This window comes from Meleagris gallopavo, chromosome 1 (assembly GCF_905368555.1).
Source record: "Meleagris gallopavo chromosome 1, MGAL_WU_HG_1.1, whole genome shotgun sequence".
In the NCBI taxonomy this organism is placed as follows: Eukaryota; Metazoa; Chordata; class Aves; order Galliformes; family Phasianidae; genus Meleagris; species Meleagris gallopavo.
The window spans coordinates 13,705,558-13,721,175 of record NC_139404.1 but is presented as its reverse complement, the minus strand read 5'-3'; the positions used below and the strand labels follow the sequence as shown (position 1 = coordinate 13,721,175).

Below are 15,618 nucleotides of genomic sequence, written 5' to 3'. Positions count from 1 at the left end.
ATGGTCTGTTACCATCCTGTTTGGAATCAGAATTGTTAAGGCTGGAAAGACCACTAGGGTCATGTGGTCCAACCATCAACCCATGCCCGCTCTAGACCATGCCACTCCCTGTGACATCCACTCTTTTCAGCTAGAATAGAGAGGAAAAATTTCCTCTTCCCTGACCTTTATTTTTTCTTTTAGCCTATGAAGTGCTCTAAAGTATATTATTTTTCCATTGCAGAACGAAGACACGGTTCAATGTGCAAACCTTCCCCTTCTCCAGCTTCTCCAGCTTGCAATTCCAGGACATCTCTAGTGCAGATGAAACCGAAATCCTGTATCAGCGGCCATAACCCTGTCAGCAGCAACTCAAAGCCATTCAAAACGCCCAAAGACAATCTACTTACCTCCAGTAGCAAACAGCACACAGTCTTTCCTTCAAAAGTTTCGAGGGATAAACCATGGTAAGTTCCAGAAGACCAGTTACCTGAGCTGCTGGTGTTCAGAAATAAGTACCTATGCGTAGTTCATGATCACAAAAAAACAAAAATCTGCTATTTGTTCTAAAGTTTACCATTTAAGCCCCTACATTTCCTAGGGGAGGAAAATAAGATGTTTTTTAAATATTGTTTTTGTTTTTTTATATATATTTATATTTGTATACATATATGTATATTTGTGTACACATACATAAGGGTGACATATGTATGTATGCGTATATTTGAAAAGGAAAAATGAGCTGATTTATTCTTCTAATGGTCCCTCAAATTTTGGCTTGTCTGCGGTGCATGTAGCAAGTGCGGGATCGGGCCAGTTTGCTATCTTCAAGGTCCACCTGTCTTCACAATGTCAGCCCTTAAAACTGATGCTTTTAATCAGCCACATAATTTTTGTAGAGTTCCTAGTATTGACTTAGCTTGTGTTCATGAAAACTTGCTGCTTCTAGTCATTTATCTTCAACAGCAGCTGCTGTTGGAGCTCCTTCTGTATTTTGATAGCATGTGCTGCTTTATCAGACAAAGAGAATTCCAGCTGCAAAAATCACTATTTTGTGGAAGTTTCCCATCATGTACTATGACAGATATCCACATACAGGCTTGGAGACAGCCCGCCTCATCCTCCCATGACGGTGATGATGGTTGCAGCAGAGTTGCAAAAATGTAAAGGAGAGCAGAACTGGGTCATTGTTTTAGTCCTTAATAAACTAGTAAATCTTTACTTATCTACAGAAAAGATGCTTTGTGATTTGGTCACTAGATTGGTGGTGACTTAGGAGATTTGGGTTTGGTTCCCGCTTCTGCACAGGCTGCTGTAACAGCTTCATCTCTTCAGCCTCGGTTCTGTGTCTGTGAACTTGAGATAATCAGACTTCCTTTTTCTTTTCATCAAGTTTTATCTAATGGCTGAGTAAATAACCTTGCTTTTTATATGCAGTGTCTAGCGTAAGAGGGTCATGATTTTAGACTGCCTGAAAGCAGTAAATAATTTCATGCAAATCATTCACCAGTGAGACCAAGTATAAACTCATATTAAGTTAAAATAATAGCTGATGTTTTCTGCTGTAAATATACACTCTTCAGTATAATTTCAAAGACAGCACCGTCTGCTTAGCCACAGAATTTACCTTGCACTGGAATAAATCTCATTTTCCTTTAAATCTAAACCCACCATTCCTGTACATATGATGAACATTGCAGACAGCTATTTCATTTAATCTGAAAATAGAGATTGTGGATGTTTTGGTTACTCACACAGATGAGATATGGGCTATTTTAGTTAACATGTAAGGGCTTCACTTACAATTAAAAAATATTCTTGCTTGAATAATGACCTTTCATTGTTGAATGTTGAAGAGAGGATATTTATACAAGAGCATGTTTTTTAAACTAATTAAAAGAAATTCAGAATGCTCTTCAGAGCATTAATGCTATCGACTATGAATCTGTTTTCCAGTTCCAGACAACAACTTCCATATCTATTTCAGCATCTACGTGAAGCTGTAAGCAAATATCTTCTGTTTTGGCAGCCGATGGCATTCTGTCAGTCAATAAAAACCAAAAGGGAACAAAATAACTACGTGATTTCACCAGTCATTTTCCTATTTAGGAAAATCCCAAACATCTATGGATGATTAAGAAGATAGATTGAGTTGTTTAAAACTGTTGTAATGGTTTATTAATTATTTGGCAATTAATCTGTGATTAGATCTAGTCATAAATTACAGAATTCTTGCAGCTCTCTGAGGAGGTAATACTGTGGTTCTGTTTTCCAGTGGGGAAAATAAAGTATATACTGCTTCAAGAGACTGTAATCTTAATGTAACAAATCACTAGCAGTCTGAACTGGAGATCGATAAAATTGCCCTTCAAAATGTAGTGTTAAGTGCCTGGCTTTTTACATGGCTTTTTAGAGAACAAAATTAGTCTGATAACTGTCACAGTTCATACCAAGCTGACATCAGTTAATGAAGAAAGAGTTTTCCTACCTGGAAAATTAGAAGAATTACCTGGATTATCATTTTCATTTAGGATTCTATAAAATATTCAGCAGGTCTCATTTTCTCAAAGAAAAATTTATTCATAAATGTAATTCCTTTTCATGGTAAGGTTGTATCTTCCATTCACCTGTCTGTTCAGTCTGTCAAATTTCACCTCCTTATCTTTTAAAAACGAATTACTGAAAAATATTTTTGCTTCAAAATATATGAGTGGAATTCATCATTTATCCACGTGTTATTGTTTATATCTTCAGAAACTTCCAGTTATTCACTGAGTTTGTCCATTTCATTGTAGTAATTGCCACAGATATTTACTTTACATGGGTTAGCTTAGTTCAGGGTATTGCTTGTAATAATTGCTTTCCAGAACTAGAGTAACCTTTGTTGCACTTACCTGATTCTTTAGCATTTTACTCAGCATCCCTTAAATTTTAGGTGCTGGGATTAGTAGTGATATAGAACTATCATTAGTAGCAATGGCCTCTGCAACACCATGGCCCAGTACATCCGTTGTCACACCTGCCTGCATGTAGACCCAGCTCTTCTGGTGTTTAATTCACTATTGATTTGCTTGACTCATCATCATAAACCTTGCCCTAGCAGCTTGTTCTCTTCTCTGCATCCTTCTTGTCCTGAGATGTACTGCAGAGGTTCAGATGGCTCCTCAGCTAATGCTTTAAAATGTGTGATCAGAATGCTCAGCTGAAAGAGATCTGGAATTGCTTTTGTTTTGTTCCTTCTGTCTTAATCCTTCCCTAGCTGGAGTATGGAAGAATATTGTGATTATATTACCTGGAAATACCTCTCAGCTGTTTCTTCCTGTGTCTCTCTAGCATCATTACTGTCAATCCAGCTGTGCTCAGAGGCTAGAGCAGTGCTGGAACATGACTGCAGTGTGCACGAGGCAGGCGTAAACCTGCAGTGTTTCTGCAGCTTGCATTCGAGGTTGTAGAAGATACAGCAAGATGGTAGAAAATAGTAAAAGGTAAAGAATAAGATGATTGTTAGTAATAATAATAATATTGAATAAGAGTTCATCATTAATAAGAGCAGCCCAGGTACCATTTGTAAAAGGCATTCTGGTGCCGCTTGTCTCTCCAGCCTGTTCCTTTCTCAGAGGGCTGCTGCCCAGGGGCCCATAGGCTCTGGCTGCCCTGGCTGGAGCTGTCCTGGCTCCAACCCTGTGTGTCTAAAGGGCACAGCTTTGCTTTCTGCACTCCCTACAGGATCTGGGTGCCCTGATGCTACAGGGCATCCACTTCTTCACACCATGGTCCAGAGGCACTGTAGAACTGGGATGAAGGGCTAGATGATCCTGAAGATCTTTTCTAACCTGTCTGTCATTCTAAGCTGAAACAAGTCTCCTTGACCTCCCTCCACAAGGTTTAGCTGCTGCCCGCCAGAAATTCAGAAAATGAAGAAAATGAGATGGAAATTTCATGATTTTCGTCAAGCTCAGTCTTTTTGTAATAGGATCACAGAGGTATACCTGTGGGTAATCATTTACAATTTGTAGTGTCATTTATGAGGATCTTTTTAATCATCCCTTAGTCTTTATTTCTTTGTGTTCAGGAAATATCATTATTCATACAAAAAAAAAAAAAAAAAAAAGTGAAGCTTGTCAAGATTTAATGCAGAAAAATTCACAAGAGTTAATTTAGGCCACGTATTTGTTACATCTTAGAAGCACTTCCAGATTGCAGGCCAGAACAATGTTCTACAGTTTTTAATGCTTATGAATTTTCTTAAGAATTTTTAAAAATTAGTTGAAGAGGTGGTGAGACTTTAGAATGATTATAGTAATAAATGATTCCCCCCATCCAGCACAATTATCTTAGAACAAGGAAAAAATACTTAATAAAGCCTGAAATGAAAATTTAGGTAATAGGGAGAGACAGATATTGTGGCACACTGTAACCCTTCCTTAGGAATGACATGACAAGCAATGGCTTTGAACTGAAAGAAATTATCATAGGTTACTGAAGAAGAAATACGTCCTTGTTTGAGGAGTTTGTTATAGGCTCTGCTGAAGAAGATTTTATTTAATCCAGAAGGAAATCAGTTATCTAAAAAAGAGAGTGAACTTTTGAAGCCCGCCATGATAAAGTGTATTCTGTAGGCCTCAGATAGATCTGTAGCCTTTTTCTGGTTCCTTTCTAATTCATGGATGTCAGTTTTGAATACTGGTCAGCAAAACTGGTAATCACGTTCCAGTATCAGTGTAACAAAGGGTACGTGAAAAGCAAATCTGCTTCTTAATCTAATTTGCTCTATCCTTTTCTTTCAGTATGAGCACAAAATCCAATTAAAGCTCGTATTGTTCGTCATGACCACTAAATAGTTTTGTCCTTATTTTCCAGTATTTGCCCTGTTTTTTCATGTGTAACTTTACATTTGATGGCATATGTTTCTTTGATTGAATGCACGTTACCAAACAATCCGTGCTACTTTCTATAACTGCCTTTGTCTCTTCATTGCTCATGTTTCCCTCAATCCTGATGCCACTGGCAAATGTTACTAACAGTAATCTGGTGTTTATTTCTAAAAGCCATTGAGGTTTTCAGATTGGGTGATTGTGGCTGAACATCCCACAAGCAGACACCCTCACTGAAGTCCCCAAAAGCTAATTTTCAGTTGTTTAACATTTGCTTTTAGAGTGTTTTTATTTGTATTTTCTGAGAATTGTAACAATTTCCTGGTGATCTTTGTCAACTTCACTGGTAACCTCATCAAAAAGTGCAAGCAGAATCCTTTTGCTAAGATTTGCTTTTCAGTACAGCCACATGAACAGATTGCTTGTCAGTTTATTTTTATTAGTTTTTCCATTATTATTTCTGAGATATTCTCGTGTACGTTTTCAGTGCGAATGCAACAGCAGCACTCAGTTATCTTCTCCAGGTTGCCAAATATTCCAGTGTTCAGTTAGAAATTAATGTGCAGAGACCAGAAGATCTCTCTTCTGCAGTTTGGGAACTTCTGGCCACATTGCCCAGCTTTTTTTTTTCCCAGATATTTTCAACCAGCACTTTACAGTTATTGTATCAAAAAACACCTTTATCCAAGTGAAGTGCATTATCATAATTCTTTCTTAGAACAGAAGAAACATAGAACATTTTTGTGATTTTTCACATTGCTATTGTTGTTAGAATTTCTCTTGTAAAAGACAAAAAACACAGCTGAATACAGATTAATATAGATTTTTTTTCGCATATCTTTGGCAGTCTTCCATACCTTCATTTCTCTCATTTTTATAGATTGCCATGTGCCCTTCCTCTCTTTTTGTTGTATTTTCCTTTTCTGACTCTTCCTTGCAGCCACTGTCTTTACTAACTCTGAACAAACTCTGTATGCAAAAAATGTTTTTTTAAATATGGTAACAAAATAACTTTTTGAAATATCCTCACTTTTCAGTCAAAGAAACCTGATTTGGAAAAGGAACTCTCTTGAGCCACGAAGTATAAATCGGAGCATTTGTGAATTGTTTACCTTTTTTGTCACTAGTAGTCTCAATCACAGTTGCTGTGTCCTAAGCAACGTCCAGTTTCCAGTTCAGTTATTGATTCAGCTTTACTTGTGCTGACATGAAATGGGAGTTCTTTAATGTTGTGTTGTGCGTTTAGCTTAAGAAAGAGAGAGTGATTATCATTTGTATCTTCCAAAATCTAAAATAATTTACTGCAGGCTGTATGGAGTCATACAGAATATCTGTCTTAAAATATCAAAATATTTAAATTTTTTTTCTTCCACATTGCAGTGAAATGCAGAAAGAATAATTGCACTTGTTCTCAAGGTTGACTTGCTGGTCTGTAACAAAAGTAAAGCAAAGCGTTGCTCCCTTAGGCTTGGCTCACTTTTACTGATCAGCCCACGTGTGTTGTAGGACTTGTTCTGTGCACTGCAAAACACATAAAACTTCCTTTGCGTTACCTGAATAATGGGTCTGCTTGATCTTTTCACTGTGTTATCAGCATTTGAATTAAGATAAGCATTATAAGCTGGTTGCGAAGATACGTTTAGCTCCAGTTTATGTATAGTTTCTATTATAGTAAAACTACTTGATCTAGAGAAAAAAAGACATTCTCCTATTTTCAACACATTTATTTGTCATCTGTTTAAAAGCAAAGCAGAGTCCTCCTGCAGTGCTCATTTTATGAGTAAGTTCAGTTGTTTTCATGCTGACCAGCGCCTTACATCTTTTTGTAGTCAGCTCTGTGTTCTGACCAGCTTACTTCTGCACTTAAGATACAACAGAGTATAGAAGTTTTCTGTAATTCCAGCTGCAGATTTGCTACCATACTGAGAACGTAACCTGTGTTAGTGTCACAAGCGTGCTACTGCAGTAGTTAAGTGAGGCAAAGGTATTTGTAAGTTCACAGATTTTATTAAAAATACATTTTAGCAATGTTCACTTCATTGAGGATTATGTTACTTTTTAAGGGATTGCTACTAGGATTTCCACGCTCAAAATCTCTTTTCTCCTTGTTTTTGTGTGCCATTCTGAGCAAATGAATTGCTTTTATTTTAAACTATTGATATTGTTAGCACATTACTTCATTATTGTAGTGAACGTATCCCCGACTTACTTGTGTTAATGGCATAAGAGTGTATCCTTAAAGGGATGTATGTTATTGGCACCAAAGAATTACTTTGTTTATGAGTAGTGGGGAAATGTGTCTTTAAAAAAAAAAAATCAACAACAAACAACTTTGCCTGATTCTTTCCATTGCCAGGCTTTACAAATGGCTGTTTTGTAAAGGTTTGATTGAACAAAAGTAGTGAGTAATGATATTAAGTATTTCGTTTTGGTCTGAAGGTGCTGTTTCACTTGCATCAAATTCTTTTTATCTATGGAAAAGAGTTAATGAAGTGTGCATCTGTGATACAGAAAATGCAACGTGAACATTTTTCTTTGTTTTTCCAGTGTTCCTGTTCCAGTAGTCAGTCTAGAGAAAATTCCTAATCTAGTGAAGGCAGATGGTGCCAACGTTAAAATGAATTCTGCAACCACTACCACCATCACCTCCTCCTCTGCCTCGTCATCCACCATACCTGCTCCAACCTTGGTTAAATCTGGTTTGACATCCAAGTCAGTGCCGCCATCGCCAGAAAAGATTCTGAACGGCAAAGGAATTATAGCTCCATCAATAGACAAGAAACACCAGAATGGCACTAAAAGCAGTAACAAGCCTTACAAAAGACTTTCAGGTGAGTAATGTCATAGTTTACCTTTTGATATAGTCCACTTTACTAATATTCCTATAGCTCAGAAATAATATACTAGTAAAATGCTGTGGCCTGTTTTTGTTCTGATCTTTCTGCTGGAAGATGCCAGTTTACATGTAAGAAAAGGAAAGCTTTCAAAATTGTAGCATGTGACATCTGTTTTCAAAATACTCATTCCATTTAGCTTGAATGTAGAGTGCTTCATGCATTTCTCAATTGGCCAGCTGGTCAAGTAAAGTCACAAGTAAAATTTTAAGGAAGTAAAATCATAAAGCAGAAAGATAGAAGGCTTCTTCAGTCTGTTGTGTAATATCAGTTTATTTACAACAAAAAACAATATTTATAGTGACTTCAGAACAATCATGACCAAGTTGTGCAGCTTGAGCTTTAGGACATGGAGTTATCCACAAAGTCATAATTTTCTTTAACAAATACTAGAAAATTCTAGGAAGATACTGGAGATTTGGGGGGAGTTAGGAAAGTCATAATTTGCTTCCCCCTCTTCCTCTGCAATTTACATATGAGAGGAGCAAGAAGATGTCAGTGTGGGAGCCTATGTTTTTTTTTCAGGAGGGGCAGATGGTGGGGCTGAGGGGCTGGCATTAGAGGGGAAATGCCTCAGGTGGCCTTGGGCAGTGCAGCATTGAGGGCACTGGGCCCTGTGCAAATTGTCACCACGTGCAGAACAGCCCCACGTGGGAGGGCTGAGGGGTGATTAGAAAGGTTGCCATGCTTTGGAAAAAGGTGTTTTTCCATGGAGCTCCCCAGTGGTGACCTGTGGCCATTCTTGGGCCTCAGAAGCTGAAAACATGTTTTTGTTTTGAATCAAAAGAGGAAAAAAAAAATGTTTTGATGCTTCTATGATTTTGGGTTTTGTTGTTGTGTTATAGTAGTAGTTGTTTTTTGAGCAAAAGTAACTGACCCAAGTTTACTGCTTTAAGAGCTGCACAGGGTCTATTCATCTGCTGGCAGTACTTCGTGGTTTGAGCAGGAGCTGCCTGTGTGTACTGAAAGGCTAATTTGGCTAATGGCTGCATGAGCCACATTAGATCGTCCGATGACAGAGTTAGTTCAAATGACTTCTAAATATGCACTGGTTATGAAGCAAGTATAAGTGTGCAAGATAAATGCTTTAATTTCCAGTTAATAAGTGTGTCCTATTTTTGACTGAATATCACTTTTTTTTTTTTTTTTCCCCTCAAATTTGGCAGTGAGCTCTATGGTACTGCTACCATGGCTCAGATCCAGAGCAGAGAGAGGTATTTGCTAGGGCTGCGTGTGGTATGGAAGGATGCCATCGCCTTCAGGGATCCAACACTGATTGCTTTCTTAACTAGTTAAAGGTGGCATATAAGAAGACAGAGCAGTTGTTCATGATAGCATTCCAAAAACTAAAAAATATTAAGAAAAAGGAACTGGTTAGGCTTTTATACCGTGTTTCACTTGCGAAGATCCAATTTGTTATTCCAGAAAAACTCCATGTAATGTATTTTGCAGTTAACTTAAAACATTGACTTCTTTTTACCCGTTATTTCCTTTAATATTCCATAAGCTTAATTTAGCTAATCAATTAGGGCTTCTCGCTTGGGCAGTTGAAAGTGATACTGATAATCGTGTCTCTATGTGCCGCTGCAGCACTGTAGGAGATACTGTACCTTTGTTGTACAAGTGCTTGCTGCAGTATGCTCATAAAGGAGAGCCATTTCTGTTCTGAAGGGCCCTCCTTCAGCTTGCTTGCCTTGTTCCTTGGAGGTGACTGTCATTAGTCTGTCTCTGGGCTTATCACTCTCTCATTTCTGTATGATAGGGAAAGTTTCAGTGCTGGAAATTTCCAGTCAGACTGGGACTCTGCACAGGACCACTTGAGCACTCTGACGGGTCTCCGTTTCCTTTCATAAGATTAAAAAAAAAAAATTAAATTGATATTGTTTATAAACTTCTCTCTGATTAGCCAATTTGAAATCCATTAAGTCTTGCTTGTGCTGCCTCACGTGCAGCAAGGCGATAAATTAGTGATGATGCAAATAGCAGAAGTTCTGTGAGCACTGTAAATTAATTGCCTGTAGATTGTGTGTCATTATGATGGATTCCGCTCCATTGTTATACTGAACTGTGCAGAGGCTGAGAAAAAGATCTTGGAAGGTCAAGGAGATGATTATTTTTGCTTTACTATAAATTTCATCCATTTTACATTAAAAGAATGAGGAGCTGGCTGGGCATTTAGGTTTCACTCCATCCTTCACTGTTCAAGTGTACAGCTGTTAATTTGTGAAGGTCTGACTGGCTTACATCTGTTTTCTTTCCTTTCAGTAGCCTCCATTTTCTCTCATACCATTTCCCTGGCTGTGGCTGAAGGGGTTTTCTGGTTGTTGGTTTTTTTGTTGGTGATGGTTAATTTGTTATTTGGGTAGGTTTTTTTAATCTTTGCTGAGACCTGGTGGTTGTTCAGGTGAGGAATGCCCCTGCTCCTTTTTGGAGATGCTGTCTTTGGTGAGAGAGGAAAGCAGCTCCCTGACCCCCAAAAAGAGTCTGTAGCTACCGGGCCTAAGTGGATCACTGTTTTCTTGTAGCAAACTGGAAAAAAAATGTGTTTTTTGTTGTGTTTTTTAAATATCTTCAGTTCCTGTTCTCTTTGGGGTGAAGTTAAAAATACAGCTGCCCAGCTGAAACTAAAAATATCCTTCCACTACCTAGAGGAGGCCTACGAGAATGCTGGAGGGGGACCTTTCTGCAAGGTCATGTAGTGATAGGACCAAGGGGTAATGGACTTAAACTAAAAGATGTGAAATTGAGGTTAAATGTTAGAAAGACATTCTTTACTCAGAGGATGGTGAGGCCCTGGCACAGCTGCCCATAGAGCTGTGGGTGCCCCATCCCTGCAGGTGCTCAGGGCCAGGTTGGACGGGGCCCTGGGCAGCCTGTGCTGGTGGGGGGCAGCCAGCCCACGGCAGGCGTTGGGGATGGGTGGGCTTTAAGGTCTCCTCCAACCCAAACCATTCTGTGAGTCTCTATTTGTTATGTCTCAAATAGGAGTTTGACTCTTCTTCCCTCTGTGAGGTTGTAATAAAAAAACAGCAATGATTATCTCTTTTAGTTCCTGAACATATGTTTTCATCCACTAAAAGTAAGAAAAAATGTGGGTTTTTTTGTTTTTTTTTAATGTTTGGTCATACACAGATCTTTTTATTATTTCTGTTGAGCTGTGTAAAAGCCACAGAAACTTCAAATGTGTGTGACAGATATCAGACCCTTGGTAGATTTTACCAAGAAGTAGTGCTGACTATTCTTTCCAAGCTCACTTTCTGATATATGTCTCTGCTAGTAGACCAGTAACATAGCCGTGAATTGAACTTGGTCGTGTTTAAGTCTATGTAGCAGATTACATACAACTGCTAATAATTTTGTTACCTGGAAGGCAAGAGTTACCGTATGCAGGCTCCTTGGCCTGCAATTTTTCCTGTTGCGCTGGCTGTGTCATTGTCCTAACATTGTACAGTAACTGCGAATTACTGTCTTCATCTTAACTCTGATTTTTTGTCGTCGTCGTTTGTTTGTTTTTAATGAATGTTTAGGTCCTTACATCAGTTGTTGTATTTAAGTACAGGATGTTTATTTTTATCCAAATGTAACACAACTATATAGTGAAAGAAGACCTTGGCAAACAGTTACATTCCATGATCAAGTAGATGCAAACCAGCCTGCCAGTTAAACATACCATGTCTACATGTGTAAAGATGATGGTAGATTTTTTTCGCATAAGTAATAACTCTACGTCCATGGTTTTGTTACAGCTCTGTAGTGCAAAACCTAGAATTATATTAATACAACTTAAAGGAGGTGATGCTATCTGTGGTATACAAATACTGAAATATTAACGACAATGAAATATGCAAATATAGCACATTAAATATTAAATACATTTCTAATGTTAATCATAAGTAGAACTCAAATGAAGTTTTATTTTCATGATCTCTGTAAACTTTGAATTCTGTGCCTCCATGACTTAAGGAAGTAAGAATTAACATATGCTTCTCTTTATACTTCCTGAAGATGAGACAGATTTAGATAAATTCTGTTTTTTAGCATGTCACTACTAATCTTGTGTTTATGTTTTAAACAACACTGGTTGTTTTTCAGAGTTTCAGAGTATGTCACAGTAAAGTTATATAACGCACTGTGCTATTTAGTCTGTATGTGTATTAAGTGTGCTCTGTAGTCAAATTTAGAGGATGGGTTTGCAAATGTGTTTCATGGCTTCAGAAGCAGTCAGTGTTAGAGAGTGAAATGGGAGGTAGCAGGGGGTTAGAACTTGATTATCTTAAAGGTCCCTTCCAACCCAAACCATTCTCTGATTCTATGGTTCTGTGAACTCCTTGGGATATGACTGGGTTATGTGTGTAGACCATTCTGTTGAGTATAACTCCATAAGCAGACTTAGTCCTATGAAGTCTGTGACTAAATTGTTTGAAACACATACAGACAGAAAAAAAAGCACAAGTGGCTGAGTGTGATGCACATGGCACCACTGTGGAACTGGGGTTGGGAACAGTGCTTCGGACTGAGCCTGGCTGCATTAAGTATTGTTAGGCAAATATGGTGCTCTGGCTAAAATTCCTGAAATAATCTACTTTTTCTCTTTTTTCCTCCACCTTCATCAAACAGAAAGAGAATTTGATCCAAATAAACACTGTGGAGTACTGGATCCTGAAACAAAGAAACCTTGCACAAGATCGCTCACCTGCAAGGTATTTTTCTTAGAAGATAAAATATCAGATGCTTTGTTATAGTTTAAATACTACCACAGTAGTTTGAGAGGTCATACCTGCTCCTGTCTTACAGACAGTGGGTATGGTATTCAGATGCTGTCTTCAGGTAATTCTTTTGAGTAATTCTGTTCCTTTGAATCAGAGCATCTACATTGTTCTGCTGATACTTCTAGAGAGATGTTTTTTTCTTGTCATTCTGTTATGCAGAAAGCATTAATGTTTCACGTAGAAGCACAAAAGTTATTTTTAGTGCTCCCTTTTCAGCTCATATGTGCAAAAATGCTGAAGTATAATCACTTGAGTAAAAATTTAACATTATTTTCATGTAATTGGAGGCTGCTCTTCTGATAATGATGGGTCTCATTAAAAAATAGCACCAATGTAAGATGTTTATAACAACCATTTGTATGTTTAGCTAGTGCCTGTTGGTAGAGGTGATCGGTTACATTTGCTTAAAACGTATTCACATTTTTCAATCCAGTGAAATCAGTTTTTCTTTGTAAGTTAAGAGCCGCAATGGCATTACTTCTTAATATTTTAAAGTTATTGGAATTACACTTTCTGTCTTGGAAAAGGTAAGTCAATAGATTCTGCTATGAAAATTCTTGCAAAAGTAATTTCTTAAGAAATTATTTCATAAATTATCAAAGATAATATGGAGTAGCAGTTTTATTTCCATAACTGTGGCTGAAGTTGTTTGAAGTAGATTTTTATCTTTTAGAGTTGTGGTGTATCGGAAGTATAGAGGACTCATAAACAATGTCATGCACACACAAATGCTTTTTAACCACCCTATTTTTAGACTCATTCACTTAATCATCGACGAGCAGTTCCAGGCCGTAAAAAACAGTTTGACATCCTTCTAGCTGAACACAAAGCTCGATCCAGGGAAAAAGAAGTTGCAAAAGACAAAGAGCATCCACCATCGGCAAGGGAGAGCTATCAGAGCCAGCCCACACCAGCACAAGACTCTCTGTCAGGATCTTCAGTGAACTCTGGGCAAGAATCTAAAGTAACATCTCCTGCAAAATCTAGACCACCAAATTCTGTACTTCCAAGGTGAGCAGTTCTCCAGCGTGAAGTGTTGCATTCTGGAATTGCTGTAAGAAAGGTGCTATTTCTTTATACAGCTTTTTTATTTAGTTTATTTTATAAACACTTAGTGTTTGGGCTATTGCATGATAAAACATACCTTCATGTAAGGATTTCTCTTAGCAGTACAAAGTAGAGGACTCTTAAATTAATGTAAACCCATCCATGATAGTCTGTGATCTGATTGGGACTGGGCTAGGGAGTGGTATCTGTCCTCTGGTCTGAAGCTCAGACTAACAGCTTTTTTTGGCTAAGATGGTTGGTAGTAATGAGGAAGGGTTATAACTGGGTCATTCTTACACATTTGGAAGTGAAAGTTGCTTATATGAATTGAGATACTGCTGGCAAAATTCTGTGCAGTTGTATAGGAATGTTTTGTGCAGATATGTCACCAACTACATCAGTGGAATGTCTTAAAGAAAGGTGTGCTTCCATGTAGATGACAGTGTAAGCAGCTAGGTCTTAAACCCATCCGTCTGAGTCTGCCCATGGTGTGTCTTCCACCACTGTGGCAATTCTTCTTAGAAAGGACAAAATCAGAAAGACAATGTAAATTTCCAAAAACGTACCTTTAGAAGAACCACTATGAAGTATTGTAGCTACTGAATTCTATTCTACCCTCTGGGAAGCTTCCCATTTGTTTTGTATGGCTTTTCACTTTTGGAGTGGGTTTTTAGGTACTCCTGTTTTTTTCTGGAGTGGATAGAGTTAAGCTGGTTGGTTTTTTTTGTGTTGGCATTGTTTCATACGTCACGTCTTTGCAGAAGTCTTGGTCAGAATTAGGTATTCATTTTTGGTCATCTGTATAAAGTCCCTCTTTCAGAGTCTTATCTTCAGTTCTACAGACAGCTATTTCCATTTTCTATTGTGCGTTCATCGAGTCATAGTGAAATTCTATTCACTCAGTGGCAGAGGTGAATCTTGCAGGGCTTTGGATGAATGAAAGAATAAGAAAGTTGATGAGAATTCTGTGTTATTTCTTTTAGAAGGGTGACCTCACACAGTGCTTACGTGCAGAGGAGCACAGAGGGACAAGCAGGCATTAGTTTTAGTAGGTGTTACAGTCAAAAAAACAAAACTGAAATGTGGTTCAGTGGCAGCAGAAGAAATTGCAAAGAAAAGATAGTGGTATGCAAGGAGAAGGACTTTAGCAGTCATATGTTGCGTTGGTACGATTTATACTTCTGTTTCTCCTGCAGTGTCTCTGTTCTGTCATCTTTCCTGTTTTTGCAAGCAGCCGTGCCAGAGGAAAGCCTTGCTCCCTGCTGTGAGTCAGCATACAGCCTACAGCTCTGCTGGCAGAGGTTACGTGCTGCTGCCTGCTCCCCCAAGCAAAGTTTGCTGGTTGCCCTGAAAGTGACTTGGCCTGACCAGACCACCTCTTCCTCAAGGCTGAGGAGCTCTCAGACAATCTATCCCATGCACCAGCCAGCAGCTGCAGCAGAGGTTCTCAGCTGGTGGACGTTTTTGAACAATCCCAGCTCAGTTCAGGAGAGGGCACTGTCCACAGTTTTAGCGGCTGATAGCCCAAGTTCACTGGATGAGGAAGGCTAGTTTGGGAGAGCTTGTTTTTCATTTTCTGGTTTTGCTCAGCGCAGGTATCTTGTCCAGTCACAGAGGTCCACACCTTCCCTCCCCCCAATACCCCTTCTCATTTGGTTTGCTTCCACACTAATTTGACAGACATCGTTGTGTCCTGTGATGTAAAGGCATGCCCACTTTGTTTTATTGGATTGTATGCAAAGGTAAACAAAAAACAACCTCACGTGCTGCAGAGTCCTCCCAGTGACTGCACATACTGAACTGACTGTGGAGGGAGTAAACTAAAGACTCCTGTTGTATTTAGTATGCATGTTTCAGTAAGAAATAAATGTGATAACTGGACAGTTGGGATTAACAAAGTAGTGGAGTAATGGTGCTTTGTGGGAAGATTTTACACATCTAGTTTTGTTTGCATATATAATATATTTTGCATCTGTTGAGATCTTAAACTGAACTTTTTGGTGGATTTAACTTTTCAGGCAATACAAAGATACTTCTGTTAATGTCAACTTGGTC

At 38.4% G+C, this 15,618-nt stretch overlaps 1 protein-coding gene across 5 annotated transcripts in view; it reads left to right on the top strand.

Annotated features, from left to right (window-relative positions):
* ATXN7L1 (ataxin 7 like 1) overlaps positions 1–15,618 on the top strand; it is a 117,703-nt gene that overhangs the window by 84,293 nt on the left and 17,792 nt on the right. For all 5 annotated transcript variants that reach the window (XM_085217042.1, XM_085217036.1, XM_085217051.1 and 2 more), the window contains 4 exons: positions 224–446; positions 7,401–7,684; positions 12,365–12,447; positions 13,271–13,527. In XM_085217042.1, coding sequence (XP_085073168.1) covers positions 224–446; positions 7,401–7,684; positions 12,365–12,447; positions 13,271–13,527 — 847 coding nt within the window. The remainder of the gene's footprint in view (positions 1–223; positions 447–7,400; positions 7,685–12,364; positions 12,448–13,270; positions 13,528–15,618) is intronic.